This window comes from Condylura cristata, unplaced genomic scaffold, assembly GCF_000260355.1.
Source record: "Condylura cristata isolate star-nosed mole 26May11 unplaced genomic scaffold, ConCri1.0 scaffold00027, whole genome shotgun sequence".
Lineage (NCBI taxonomy): Eukaryota > Metazoa > Chordata > Mammalia > Eulipotyphla > Talpidae > Condylura > Condylura cristata.
In genome coordinates this window covers 2033358-2047858 of record NW_004567128.1, presented here as the reverse complement: position 1 = coordinate 2047858, position 14501 = coordinate 2033358, and the positions used below count along the sequence as shown (strand labels likewise).

Below are 14501 nucleotides of genomic sequence, written 5' to 3'. Positions count from 1 at the left end.
AGCAAGTCCCACAAGGCACACTGACTTCCGGGGAGGCTGGCAAGTGGATTCCCACTGGAAGCCCAGGAGGAAGAGCATGGACTCTGTCACATGAGTGAGAGGGCGCTGAGGTAACAGGGCGCCTGCCTCCCTTTGGGGGTTCAGTCCCCGGAGCGCCCCATGGTCGCCAACTCTGTGTTCATGGCCCACATTGACCCAAGCACTCATCAAGATGAATCAGATGGCTGAACTTACCGACATCTTCATTAAGTCTGAAGCTGCGTATCATTTTGCCCAGCAGTCTTGGTGTTATCTCATGCTCTCTGATTTTTTTTTTTAAACTAACTACTACCTCTCATCAATCTAACTTAATTCCTGTCTCCAAATGCTGTATTCTAAGCAGGTTCTTCATATGAGAACACAAACTCCAAGCATCTCTTGTCCCCTCAGGTAACAACTCTCTCCCTGGCCCCTGAAAGGACGTGCGCTGCCTTTCAGTGGCGGCCTTCACCCCTCCCGCCTCCTGCCCAGGGGACATTGTCCGAGCCTCACCTTGGGTTGCTGTTCTCTGTGGAGGTTGATTCTGGGCTTCTGTTGTGCCCCCACCTCCCCCACATTGTGCTCTTTACTTCTCTTGAGACCTTTCCAGGTGACCTTGTCTAAAATAGAGCATCCCACCACCCCCAACAGCCCCCCCCCACTCCCTTCCTGTCTCTTCTTAGCACTCACCAGCTACCAACGTGGGCTGCTCTGACTGCTCTTACCCGTGCTGCGTCTCCACTGGGGGGAAGCGCCACGACAGGACACACCTTCCCAGCTACGCTGTCTCCCTGTGCCTGGCACGTGGGAGAGACACCGGCAACACTGGTTGAACTCACGAGCTCGTGAATGACTCAGGGGTGGTTCTGTGATGTCTGATTTCCACATTTCCACTCCTTACTCCTTCTACCAACAGAAAGGCCCGGGCATAGAAAAATGAACCTGCTTTTCCAGAGCAGGTTAACTGTGACTGTAAGCATCCTCGACCTCCTTAGCTGACGGGAAGTATGTATCTGCATATCGAGAGGACAGTGAAGTGGGACGCAAGATCCCCAGCTTGAGTCAAGAAAGAACCACTAGTGGTCGCTGTTGCCCTGTTTGCTTCACACTAGCTTCGTGAGCTCCCCTCAGGTTTGTTTCTTGACTCATCAAAGGACTCGGTGAGAATGAGCAATAACCAACCCCCCCCCCCCCCACTATTCCTAAAATCTGCGTGGCTCTTGGCCCTCGCACTGACTGCGGCCGTTTCCCATAATGCACGGAGGCTCCTTTATCTCGTAACTGTGTGCCTGCCTTCTCATGGCGTATTTCGCATTTCAGCATCGAATTGGTTTAGACCAAAACTGGTGGCTGGTTGGCAAGGCTGGTTCTGTGCAGTGCACGAGGATTCCATCATATAGAGAGAGATGTTGTAAGAAATGTTCCAAATTAGTAGAATAATTGCAAACAAAGAAAAGGAAGCTAGTCACCACCTGCTGGTTAAAGCAGCTAACCAGTCTGCTGTCCACAAGCCTTGGAAGGGTTCACCAGCTCAGAAGGGGGCGCGGCTTCCATGGCATGACACAGGAAGACTCCTTGGAAAAGGTGGCTGTGAGTCTGTCCTTGGAGACAGAATGCACCCTGGAGGCAGTGATTCCACAGAAGAACTGAGGGGAAGGCTATGAAACCCACAGAGAGCTGGCAGAGACCCAAGTTTGTTCTGAGTGTTAGAATGGCCTTCATTTCCTGAGGGTGAGGGTGCCGCTCCCAAGTGGCCAGTATCCGAGTTAATGGGAACGAGCAGAAAGGAATCTGGCGTTTTCCCATCGTATGCAAGAGCGCCTCTGTTCCGCGGCCGACACGTGGCCAAAGAGCCTGGGCAGCCCAGGCCACTGCAGTGTGGCCGCGTCTCAGGCGCCGGCCTGCACCGCCCTGCCTCGGGACAGGTTATGACGACAGCTGTCGCGACCATGTGTGCAGAGACCCAGGCAGCAGCCTGTAAGAGGAGCTCCCGAACTCGAGCACTCGGCAGATGTGCGAAGAGATCCAGCGGCCACACTCCAGAGGATCAGCGTGAGCGGCACGGGGCAGGGCCCAGGAGTCTGCATTTTCGGAGGGATTCCTCCAGCTGCCGCATCCTGGAAAACCACACGCTGGGAAACACTCAAGTGGGTGGAAGACCGTGAGCTCTGGAGCGGGCCTCCAGAACGCGGATCCCCGCGTGTGACCTTGGCCTCAGGTGTAACTCCCGGGAGCCCGCATTTGCCTGATGTGGGTGGCAGCGTGACTTTGAGAACTAGAAGCGCCATTTTAGGCACGTGGGCTGGGAGCGGACAGGTCCGAGGCACTCAGAAGAATGCTGCCATGGGGCACTCAGGGGCTGAGGTGCTCCCTCTCCGGCCCCTCCAGGCTCACCGTGGCAACCACGTGACACCAGCACCTGCGCCCGCGCGCTCTGCTCCTCCTTCCTGCCCTGCTCGTCCTGTCTTCGCTCCACAGTGCTCACCCCCTTGCTGCTCCCCATGTCGATTTGCTGTGCTTCCTGAAACTTAGCAAGATGCACATGTTCCGAAGGCGGGGACGTTTTGTTGGTTTTTGTCACCGACACCGGCAGCGCCCCAAAGCGTGGCAGAAAACGGGAGCTCAGTGAGTGGCTGAGTGAGTGCACCGGCAGCCGAGGGCCACGGGGCAGGGTGTTTCCATGGCCCCTTGGCTCCAGGCTCCCTGCCCACGCCCTCAGAGCCCCTCGCCTGGAACTCGTGGCCTTCCGTTTCTGGTAGCAATGGCTGTGGAAAACTGGAGGTGGCAGGAGAGAGAGAGGAACAGGGTGTCGGCCGCGGGCTTGGTGGCGGGTGAGGGAAGCCGTGCCCCTGTGTCGGGCTCCTCCGAACATTAGCTGTGTATGTGATGGGCAAACGACTTTTAAAAGTGGATGACAGACAGGGGTAGGTGATGGAAGAAGGCAGGTGATGGGAGAGAGGAACCTTTGCTATCCACTGGGGCACTGGTGTCCCACGGAGCAGGGCGTCATGTTTCAACCACAAGCATGATGCTCGCTCCCTGCCTGTGGCCTCTGGAACTACGGACCGACCGGACCGAGCTGGGGGGTGGGAGTGTTCTAGGAGAAACTCGGGAGGAGTAAGAGTTCCAAAGCAAAGTGAGGAAAACTGACAGAGGTTGTGCCACTTCCCATGAGGCTTCCCTCTGGGAGAAAGGGGCAGCAGAGAGGCCCCTGTGATAGGCTGACGAAATCCCAGGGCAGAGTCGTGGGAATGCGTGCTGGTTCCCACCCGCTGCTCTTCAGTCCGCCTGAGCGGGGCCTGCAGAACGCGCGTGGGAAATTTCAACGGAGAACTGCCTGGAGCAAGGGTCAGAGCCCTGCGTGAGGCTTCCAAGCCTGGAGGCCAAGCTTTGCCTGTGTTCTCTTCATTCCCGACACAAATTGCATTTTCTCCAAGCCACTCTTGCAAGTGCAGCGGCCGCTTAGGCCATGAGACCACGAAGCACCCCCGTCGGCACACCAGGCCATTCTACCTGTTCCCTGGCCTTCTTTATATGACCTTTATTTCTGGACTAACAGCTGTCTGTGTGCCTGGGTCAGGCTTGCCAGTAAGGACCTCACCAGCTTGTTCACATTCGCCACCATTTCACCAGCAGGAAGCCCAGGTCACAGGCCCACACAGGGCAGCAACGAAGGGAATCCTTTCTCCCGGGGGTGCCACCCCACACAAAAGATGAGCTGCTTCAACGTGACCCCTTGGCTGTGGAGTCCAGCTGGGAGGCGGGAGCATCTCTCTGGGCTTGTAGTCACACTGCTCACGCTTGCTGTTCAGGCCAGCCGTGCTGACGTGCCTGTGTGTGTTCCCTGAGCCTGCTCGCCGCTTCCTGGGGGTGGTGGCAGGGCACGGGGACCACTGGCGACACATCAGGGAGGGGACTGTGTATTACGTCTGAGCTGTCGCCGCTTCCCTTCACCTGTCGCCAGGGAACAGACTCTCATCCCTCCTCCTCATCTTCCTGCCTGGGGCCAGCGCCCGGCCCCGCCCGAGGCCCAGCTCTCCAGCATTTGCTTCCTCAAGCGTGCAATTGCCAGAAATGCCGCAGGGCCTGTATCAGACCCTCGAGAAAGCTGTCTTGAGGCGAATATGCCTTCTGACCCGCCCAAGGCACCCAGGCCCTCCCACCTAACGTTAAGCCCGCCGCCACCACAGAGCCTCACCAAAGACTGGGGCTGGGCCTGCCTGCCTCGGAGCTTTTTCTTGCTTTTTCTGCCTCGGAGCTGTTTTTTTGCTTTCTGTGAGCTAATTCGTGCACAAAACTGTCATCAGGAATCCCGGTGCTTGCTGGGCAGTGTTCGACGCCAGAGCGTCCTTGCTGGGCCAGAGCGAAGTGGCGGGCAGGGCGAGCAGGGGAGGGCTGGCCCGGTGATGGCTCCAGATGCCTCGGGTGCTTTGTTATGGTGACTTAGGAAATGGAGGAAACACAAACCACGTTTCCCTCTGCGGTTTATGGAACAAACTACATCGTAGCAGTCATACTCTAGGCAATCACGCAGGATCTCATTTTTAATCCGAGAGAGTGGATTTTAATTATGACAGTTTTATTCCTTCATATGTACAGTGTTTACATTTTTTTCTCTGAGGCAGGAGAGTCCAAAGTTCTTTTGATTTTTGAAATAGCATCATGCTTTGAAGGAACACATGGAAACCGAAGGAGCTGAGTCTCCAGATAAACACGGCCATAAATGGTCCCCTTGGAAAATGTCGAAAGTGACTAGATAGTTGAGCAAAACCCAGTAGAGACTGATGTGAAACAATAAGTTGTAAGTGAAGGAGGCTTTGGGGATGGGTTTTGTTTCTTCCCTGTAAATGTGCAAAATTGCTTGCTTATGAAAAAGAGTATGTGTTTTCCACCGCCCAGCTCCTTCGTTTCCATTCCGTTGTATACGAGAACCCCAGAAGAATGTAACAGATGTGTTGGATGATTGAGTCATAACTTCTCATCGTCAGAGTTTGTCATTGCAGCTGATGGGAACATAGCTCAAGAATTTGTTGGAAAATCTCTGGTGATCCCCAGTTGTAGGAAGTTTATTTTCCGAAGATAGAAATGAACAGCCAGAGCACACCGGTGCTCCTGAGACGCGAGAGGAGCGTGCAGGCAAGGGTCACGTAAGCTCCCCCAACGGCCGAGAACCCTGGGTTGTCTTCGGTCACGATTCGTAGTCATCTGCCATCTCTTGCGCATTCATTTGGTGGAAAACTCCCCCTCGCTCGTGTCCTGGAAGAGCACAACGGGATGGCGTGCAGCACGCCTGTGTAACGGGGCCGAGGGTTCTGGATGTGTAGGTAAAAGTTCCCTCCCCGTGGAGGAGAAAAACCAAGTGCAGGTGGCTGCAAACGTCGGACTCTCTTACCTCACGTGACACAAGGTGAAGACGGGCACAGCTCGGGCAGCTCACTGGCGCTGTGGGCCGTTCTGCCCTCGCCGTGAGCGACTGCCGCCCTTGCCCATCTCTCTCGGAGTCGCCATGCATGCCGCGATGAAGAGCGGTATTTCCTCTCAGGTATCTCTTTTCAGTATGGAGGCAAAAATGTCCCAGAAGCTCCTCCAAGACCTGCCTCGGGCTAACTCAGCCAGGATCTTGCCTGAGCTTCAGAGGAGGCTAGCCCACGAGCTCTGCAGCTGCAGGCACTGACCAGTTCCAGGGGCCAAGGCGGATAAGTCCTGCATGCCAGTGAGGCAGTGGCCCTGAGCGAGGGGTGTCGGGAACCAGATGGGAAGGGCTTCAGGACAGTGACCTGACTCTAGAAATTCAGGGGTGAGGGGCAGCAGGAGCAGGGACATGTGGAGCATTGAGCCCTCCGCTCTGCCACCGGCCAGAAGTGCCGCGCCGAAGGGAAGACCGGCTATTTCTTTGCGAGTGCGCAGGGGAGAGGGCGGGCTGGGGCTGCTGGTCAGGGGGAAGACCGCAGAGCCGACCCTGGCCATCTTCGCCTGCTCTTATTTTGCTTTTTAAGTATTTGATGGATTAATTACTCTGTCTATTTCTAACAAATAATTTTGTATTCTAAACTTCTTTGTAGCGAGTAAGAAATTTTCCAGTCTGTCCGCTCTCCGTGGCACCTTGCTAAAGGCAGAAGGCCCAGATCGGATGTGCCTGGATTTTCAGATGCAGGAACAAACAGAATGCTAAGGAAAAGCGTTGATGTGTCCAAGTTTACATTAATTCTCAACAGCAAGCCCAAACAGCACCTCAGGGCTAGCAACTCTTTGTCAGACATTATTTTGACAAGGACCTAAGTCTTGAGGCAGAGGCATGTGGGAACGGCCGCCAGCCTCTCCCCTCTCACTGAGTACACGCTCTGTTTCCTCTCACGCCCTGCCCTTGACTTTTGTTTTCCCAGGAAGTATCTAAATTAGCAGAAGATGAATGCTTACCCAGTTGAACTGAGCCAGCAGTTTGGAATTGTTATTAAATAATAGGAAATGAAATGTGCAAATATGGTCAAAGATGAGAGGAATTACTGAACAGACAGCACTGGGTGCCTTTGCATGAATATTCAGCGTTGGTTCCAGGCATCGCTTCAAATTCTTATTTCCCCACTGGTCCCAATTTTCTGAACCAGTCCTTCTTTTAAAGTATGTGGTCTTATCACAGGAATTTTTGTTTTAAATCATGTAACAAGATGGGCTATAAATAAATGAGTGGAAATAATGAATTCTGTGCACCAGAGCGTGATTACAAACATGATCGGCAGGAAAATATTATCTGTCCTTCCTGCGATATTTGGATCCACTTTTCCTAACTCGATCTTTCACTTATCTGAAAATAGTGTCTCCAAGCCAGAATGGCATCGCGGGTCTTTTAAAAGAAACTATAGATAAATTTATAGCCCTGATGTTTTTATTTGCATTTGTTACCAAGGAAGAGTCACGTATGCCACATAAAATAAAGCTCAACCATTACAAGTCCAGTTGAATGAGTAAAATCTGAAACTGCCAAATAGTTTAACCAACTTCTAGGGGAAGTTACTGTTCAAATAATGACGCTTCCGCCAACCCATTCTCAGCACCGACCCCGCCGAGGATCTATCCCTGGACACACACCTGCGCTCAGATTCGCTGTTGTGGCGCCCGCGGCCCTGCAGAGGGCGCGCGAGCCTCGTGTTTACTCCCCTGGGCCTGGGCCTGTGCCTGGAGCAAGATTTTTGTTACATGTCTAAGCATAGACGTTTTTAAATTAAACTAACTGCATGAAAATACAAATACTTTTCCTAATTTGCTCATGGGAATTTCTTTCAAAAAACAGCTCAGGATATAGATTTTTTGGCCCCCCCTTTTTTTTTTGCTTTGCTGCTCCTTTCACCATGAGTTCTCTCTCTTCTCATGCTTACTTACCTTTAGGCATTAGGCTTTGACAAACTGATATACTAGTGTATATCTATTGGGTTATGTTGCTTGCAAAAGTGATAGTGATGAAAATGATCAGTCATTTTGCTTAATTTCTTCAATAAAGTAAGAGAATAGCGTGACCCGGCCTTGGCCGCAGAGCGGCCCCGTCTCCCCTGGCAGTGTCATCCTCGGGCCGCTGCCTGGCCACAGTCACTAGGCATCTCCCGCATGCCTCCGTCCAGCCCCAGCCTCTCCACGAGGCTGATTCTTACTCTCGGTGGCCCGTTACATTGCACCTTCGTGGGGTGCCCCGCAGCCTCCCCCCTTAGCAGAGCCAAGCCACACATCTAACTTGGACTCCAGCCTCTCACCGCGCTGCCCCTTCCCCCAGTCAGCAGCTCCGCCGCCCTTCCCGTCGCCCAGACCCCGAAGCCGTCTTTCCTTCTCAGCCCCAGCCCATGCATTAACGCCCTCATCCGTGTCTTCGCGGCTCCGGGACCAGAGGCACCTCACGTCCTGGCCTCCACCCCGTCACCGCCCTTCTGGCTGGGCCCGCAGCCCTCTGCACGCCCTGCTTCGCCCTCTCCCTGCAGTCGGCTCTCCGCTCGGCAGCCAGGGTGGTGCACCTCGTGCGAGCCTTCCTTCGGGCTCGCGGGGGCAGCCCGCCCACTCGGGCCGAGAGCAGCGCCCTCACCCCCCTGGCGACAGGCAATGCCCGCCTGGGCCGCCTGGCCCGTCCTTCGCCCGTCCTTCGGCTCAGCCCTCCTCCCTCTGCCCCCCCCCCCGGCCTCTTCCCTGGTCCGGACAAGAGACCTCACTGCCTTTTTCTTCCTGCTACCTGCACTGGGCTTCTCCGGCTCTTTCATTGACCTCCGCTCTCCGCTCCAATGCCGGTTCCCCGGCCCCTGGCCCTCCTGTTTAACACTGCCCCTGCAACCCTGCCCCTGGACTCGACTAGCCCGCGCTTGCCATTGCCCTTCCCGGCCTCGTTCCTCTCCGTGCAAAGCCGTCCATGTCTTCTGGCTGGCTGCGTGTTGCCAGTTTCCGTCGTCGGTGCACAGGGGTGAGGGTTCGCGTCCGCCTTGTAGCTGAGCCCCGGCACCCACTGCCAGGCCTGCAGTGAGCGCCCACTGGAGAGCTGGGCAGTGAATGGGACGAGGGAGTGGGGAAAGGCCGCAGCGAAAAGTGCAGCGGTGCCGACACAGCGGTGTGGGGACAGCTGCTGGCCGAGCGGACTGCAGGTGTGGGTCGCAGCGAGGAGCAGGAGCTGAGGGCTGGGGGCCGCTTGCTTCTGCAGAGGGAGGTCGGAGTATAACTGAGAAGGAAAGAGACGTGGAGGCTGCCAGTCACCCAGATGGCCGGGCACAGGGTCACGGGGGCTCCGGTTTGGGCAGACGGCCGCAACCAGAGGCGGCATCGGCATCTGGAAGATGACACCAAGTACATGTGACTGAGCAGGGCAGGGGGAGGACGCAGATGCCCGATGTGCCCAGATGGCGAGCTATGTGCAGCGCTTGGCAGTGTCGTCCGTGAGGAATCAGGGGAAGGAAGAGGGGCAGATCTCTGAGAGAAGGAAACCACTGTGCCGCTCTCTCAGCCCTGTTCTCATTAATAAAATTGCTTCCAGCTTCTCAGCGCTCCAGAAGAATGGAGTTCCGCAAGAGGTAGGAAGAAACTTCTTCTACCGACCGCTTGTCCTCGGAAGTCTTGTCCCCACAGATTGTAAGAGTCTTGTCTCTGAGTCCACATGTGAAAGATTCAGACTAAAACTGCATTCACTCGCCACTGATGGCGTGACCTCTGGTTGAGCTGCCAGCTTCTGACGAGCAGAAAAGCCCGAGAGCAGAGTTCAGCCTCTGCTCGGAGAATATTTCCACGCGAGTGATGTAGGTCCCGAGAGCATATTCTGATGCCCCGTGGCTGAGGCTGAGCGACACACGGCAAGCTCGCGTGACACCGCCGCTCCTGGACGGCAGTATCCAGTCACCTTTCACTGTCCCTCGACCAGAGGCAGGCTCTGGGTGGGAAGCGCCGTGTGAGAGGGCCAGCCAGTCTGGGTGCTTAGTGTCTGCTGGTACTCTCTAGCTGCTCAGCATAGGACAGGTCATTGAATTGCCGCCAAAGCCCTTTGTGGTGACAACCGTCACTATCTCCCTTTTACAGATGAGGAAACTGAGGCCTACAAGGGGTGGGTCTTGGCCAAAGGTCCCAGAGCCAGTCGGGGAGCGAGGATGCACACCCCAGTCTGACGCTGACCCAGCGCCTGTCCACACGGGGGCCGCACCCCATCCGTGCCGGGCGCCCCACAGGAGTTGTGGGAGGGGCCTGTTGTTCAGGCACAATTATAAACACGAGCTCTCGGATGTGCCCATCGGACAATAAATTATGGACACTGTTTCTCTTTCCCCTGACATGTTACTTACTTTCAGCCATACAAACATCTAGCCTGTGCGACTGGGCTGAGGCCTGGAAGGGCGATGCCTGACTTTCAGTGTGGTGAGCTTCGCAGTTGTCTGCTTTGCCCTAAAATTCAGTTGGCTTCCCCGTCGGTGTAGGGTAGGTTTAACCGAGCAATCGCTGTTCTGTGGCTTCCAAGTCTTCATTGTGTGCTGGTGCAAAGTGGCCAGTGAGCATAGCTGGCCTCTTCCTGCGCATTTCACTTACGCTGTGCCATGTGGTCTTCAGGTGCCCCCGGATCTCCAGAACGAGGTACTCATCAGCCTGCTGGAGACGGACCCCGACGTGGTGGACTACTTGCTCCGCAGAAAGGCCTCCCAGGCAGCGTGAGTACAGCTTTTCGCAGCTTGCAGGCCTTGCGGAGGAGCTGTTTCTATGCTAAAGAACAGGGGAGGCTGACAGAGCCCCAGGCAGGGCATGTGAAGTGGGATTGGGGCAACATGTGGCAAGTCTCATCAGTCCACCTCCCAACCCCGCTAGTGCTTTAGAAACTTCCTGATGGCGTTTTTCTGAGTCACGGTGTCCCGGAAACAAAAGCACTAAGACGCCGGCAAGAAGGCAAGAGAGTCGCCGGGCGCCACACAGCGAATCCGCCTCAGAACCGGAGTGCCATGCTGAAGGGCCCCGGCTGCCTCTTACGTGTGTCGCTTTCCCAAACCCCGAGCCAGGCCGCAGCGCCGTGCCCTCTCGCCTCGCCTGCTCTTGACAGCTCGCGTCCTTCTGACTAGCCCCGTCTGGTCGCGTGAGCCACAGCTCAGAGAGTAGCATCAAGCCGTGCAGGAGGCCGCGTGTCCCCTTGTCGCCCCAAGGAGGTCACGGCGTTCCTGCGGGTCGGGGGCTTAGTCCCAACCCTTGCCGCAGAGGCAGAGTGCACGGGGCTGCGGTGCGGGGTCACTGACGGGGTGCTGCTGTGTCATTAAGCAGGGACGGTATCACCCACAAGACACTAGGCCTTCAGTCTGTGACAGGCAAAGTCGTCTGTGGTGGAAGTGTGCTGTGCTTTGAACCGGCTGAACTCCAGCAATTCTGAGACACATCCCCCCGCTTCCTCCCTGGAAGAGGAGGCTGGATCTGGAAGGCAAATCTCAGCCATGGCACAACCTGATTTAATTCTTGATGTTCTGTCTTCTCAGTTGTATATACAAAGTAATGGTCCGTGGCATGCAGCACTACCTTCGAAATAATCCTCTATAGTGATGTTGAATTCGATGTATTCATTGTCACGCCAATCTGGTTCACATTGTTTAAAAAGATATTATTTAGAGAAATGTGGTCAAATTTCTCGCTGCTCGGGCCTCCTTCCTTCCGGGGCCATAGGCATAGTGCGACGAAGGTCAGTGAACCCCATTTCCTGCAGTGTCCGGAGGAATTTTGAATTGGATCATCCCTCAACCCAGCTCTGTGGCACTCATTATCAGACTGGATGCCGGGGCAAGTGAGACATCCGCGTGGAAGCCCCAGAGCCATGAGTGAGCAACACTGTCCGCGTGCGGCAGCGGGTGGCGTTTTGTGTTCTGGCTCCTCCTGTCACAAGATTGGGCTCGAGCTTTTCCTCATTTCTGTCATCAAGGGATCAGTTCTAATTTGAACTAACAGGTGCATGTCCCCACGGTACATGATGTCGCACCAGACTCTATGAACTCACTACCTCGCTGGGCAAGCGACAGAGGACACGCTTGTCCGCACTCCTGGGTCAGGCCGCGCCAGCAGCGTCTCTGCTGGGCGTGCCCAGGGAAGGTGGGAAACACTGCAAACCACTGATTCTGACAGGCCGAATTCCAGCTCTCAGCTGGTATCGAAAAGCCTATAAATTGTATACAGAAAGCATGGTTGATGGAGGTTATTTTTCTGTGGTTCCCAGGCACGCTGAGTGCAGATAAATGCCAAGAATCTAGCTTTCTTTGTCCATTCTTAGGGAAAGAGAGAAGCACCCAGACAGTGCCCATCCACGCTGTCAGATGCCTGGGCTTGAGTCCCCAGCCCCTAAACGATGACAGTGTGAGGTCTGGGCAGCTGACTCCAGTGCAAGATCTTGGCTGACGTGGAGAGATATGGAACTCCATGTACAGGAGAGACGTGGAACATGCTATGCAGTGTCCCTGCGATGCAGAAAGCAGTTGAGAGAAGAATTACTCACAAAGCAGGTTTATAAAAAGATGCTGAAACAATCAGAAACTTCCTGCTTGGCGCTACTGAACAGAAGAATGAGCGGCACTGAGGTGGAGCGAGCGGGCTTCCTGGGGCGCAGAGGTGACAGTGCGCCCTGAGGTGCGAGGCCGAAGACCCGCACAGGCTGGGCCTCAGACCGAAGTTCCTGTTCGGACGCCTTTATATAGTGCCCACTCCCCAGAAGCTTGCCGGCCAGCCGGGCAGGGTGAGAATGCCAGGATTTGCGGGGAGATGACAGCCCGACACCCTTCGTGGCTTCTGGTCTTTGCACAAGTTTACATCCCACATAGAAAGCTTGCAAGTCCCTGGCCTGAGTGACTGCTGCAGGGGATTTTATTCGAAGCTGAAAAGAACTTTCGAAAGAGTTTCACCCAGGAGTGAGGGCATATTTATTATACTTGTGTTTTGAAAGCGCAAGCATTTAGTGGTATGTGGGAATGGAAGGTGTCGTTTTGATTTGAGATTTTTCCTTCGTTATGCAGACATAGAACTGGGGAACGAAAGGAGGATTCATTATTTTCTCTTGCATTTTTGGCCTCAACCAAAGGAATGCCAGAAGGAGATTAGGAGAGATTTATATTACTAACAATGCAAGATTTCCAGTTTCTTAACGGCTTGTCTGGTATATTTATTCGAATTCTGCGTTCTTTTCTTCAAAGATATTTAAAACAGATCTCCCTCCTTTGATTTAGGGATGTGAGGCCGAAGGGAAATCAAAGAGGACAGGGCCTACTCCCCGCAGCCTCTGAGCAGGATGAGGAAGCAGGGCAGGCTGGGGCTTGGGGAGTGGGAGAGGCATGAGCTAGTGTGGAATGTCCTGATGTCCCCAAGACTCAGTCAGGTGACCCCGAGCATCGTATCTCCAAAGCTCGAAGCATCTCGATGCACACAATAACAGACCTTTAGAGAAAGACAGCGCCTTTCGGGGCCCACAGCAGGGGGCAGCCTGTGCTCCTGCTGGCTTGGAAACAGCTCCTCCACAGAGACCAGGACGCGAGCTGGGGAATTACTCTGTTGGACAATTTCTCTGTGCCTAGTGACAAGTAAAGTTTCATGCAGTGTAACCTGAAGTGAAATAATAATACGTTAGTTTTGACATATAAAGTATTTAAGCTTAGCATAATATAAGTTCCAAGGTAACCACTTTTCAGTGTCCTCGTATTTTTGCAACTGTTTTGAATGTCCTGGAAGAGGAACAACCATTTAAAAATTATACAAAACCTCTCTCTAGAGGACATGCTTTCTGTGTGAGGTGCCTGAGCTCCCTGAGGTGCATGAGGGATGTTTGGCAGAACCAAGCATGATTAATCAGGACTCTCCATCAATCCACGCTGCAGCAGTGCTTGGCAGAGTCCAGGTCACCTGTCACATAGCAGTCACTCTGACAACTCTTCTCGACACTTTTTTTAAAGTTTTATTTATTTATGCATACAGGACTGGGGTGCAGGCCAGAGGTGCAGGGGGTGAGAGAATTCCCCAGAGACAGAGTGGGGAGCAGAACAGGCAGGTGGATGAAGCACACTGCTGAAGGGAGCAGCGGGGAGACAGGAGAGGTCTGCCGCGCCATGTGGGTCACCTCTAGGACCTGGGTTCGAATTCATGCGGCAGTGGCTGTGGCCAGCCTTGTACTACTGCGCTTTAACCTGTTGCACCACTAGGGAGGGCTCCGGTCTCGACATTTTAAAATACAGATTTGAAGAAAATGTATAAGGAGGTCGACTGTTGTTCTGTCATGTTCCAAAGACTCCTCAGGAAGACAATGTTAAACAAGGCCAGATAAAGCATCTTTCCTACTATATTCCACAACCCAGATCAAAATGAAACAAATTGAGCTGCTTTTGGGAGAAGGGTGATATGTGTGAACCAAGCCCGTAGGTGTTTATGTTTAAATGTTACTGTCAGTAACCTTCACAAAGTTTTCCTGAACCTGCCTCCTCCCCAGCCATTAAGTCTGGTTACCAGCCAATTTGGAGCACAGGTGACAGCCCACAGTTGTCTAGGGATGCAATTCCAGAGTGGAAAGGAATCGTTGTCCAGAGCCCTACTGGCCTCCTGTTGAGTGGGGAGGCCACCCTTCTCACCACTGAGGCCGCCTACTCCCATCACCAAATACACGCCATCTAGGTGATTTATTTCAGTCTTCCAAAGATTTTCATTTGTCTCTTCCACAAAACCATGGAGAGTTGCAAGATGGACAAGAATTAGTTCTCTTTTCACGAGGGTTCGTGAAGTCAGAAAAGCATCCAGGATGTTTTGAGAGCTGGTAGGTCAGACCTGGCCAGGAGGACGACAGTGGAGAAAGCCACGACTACCACTGTGTGCAGCTCCCTGGGAACGATGAAGCCTTAAACACACCTTCCGTTTAAGAGCGTCTGCCATCCAGACAAGTGTAGGTAGTACGTCTGTGGACTAAAGAATTCCAGAATGAAAATGTCCAGAGTGTGACTGGGCCTTGGCTGCAGAGCTAATTGAAGATGCAGGGAGAA

General features: G+C 54.0%; 1 protein-coding gene across 4 annotated transcripts in view; it reads left to right on the top strand.

The window, feature by feature from the left end:
- The window catches only part of ARHGAP6 (Rho GTPase activating protein 6), a 357916-nt gene that overhangs the window by 334517 nt on the left and 8898 nt on the right, over nucleotides 1–14501 (top strand). For all 4 annotated transcript variants that reach the window (XM_004689847.2, XM_012730354.1, XM_012730355.1 and 1 more), the window contains exon 10: nucleotides 10075–10172. In XM_004689847.2, the coding sequence (XP_004689904.1) occupies nucleotides 10075–10172 (98 nt within the window). The remainder of the gene's footprint in view (nucleotides 1–10074; nucleotides 10173–14501) is intronic.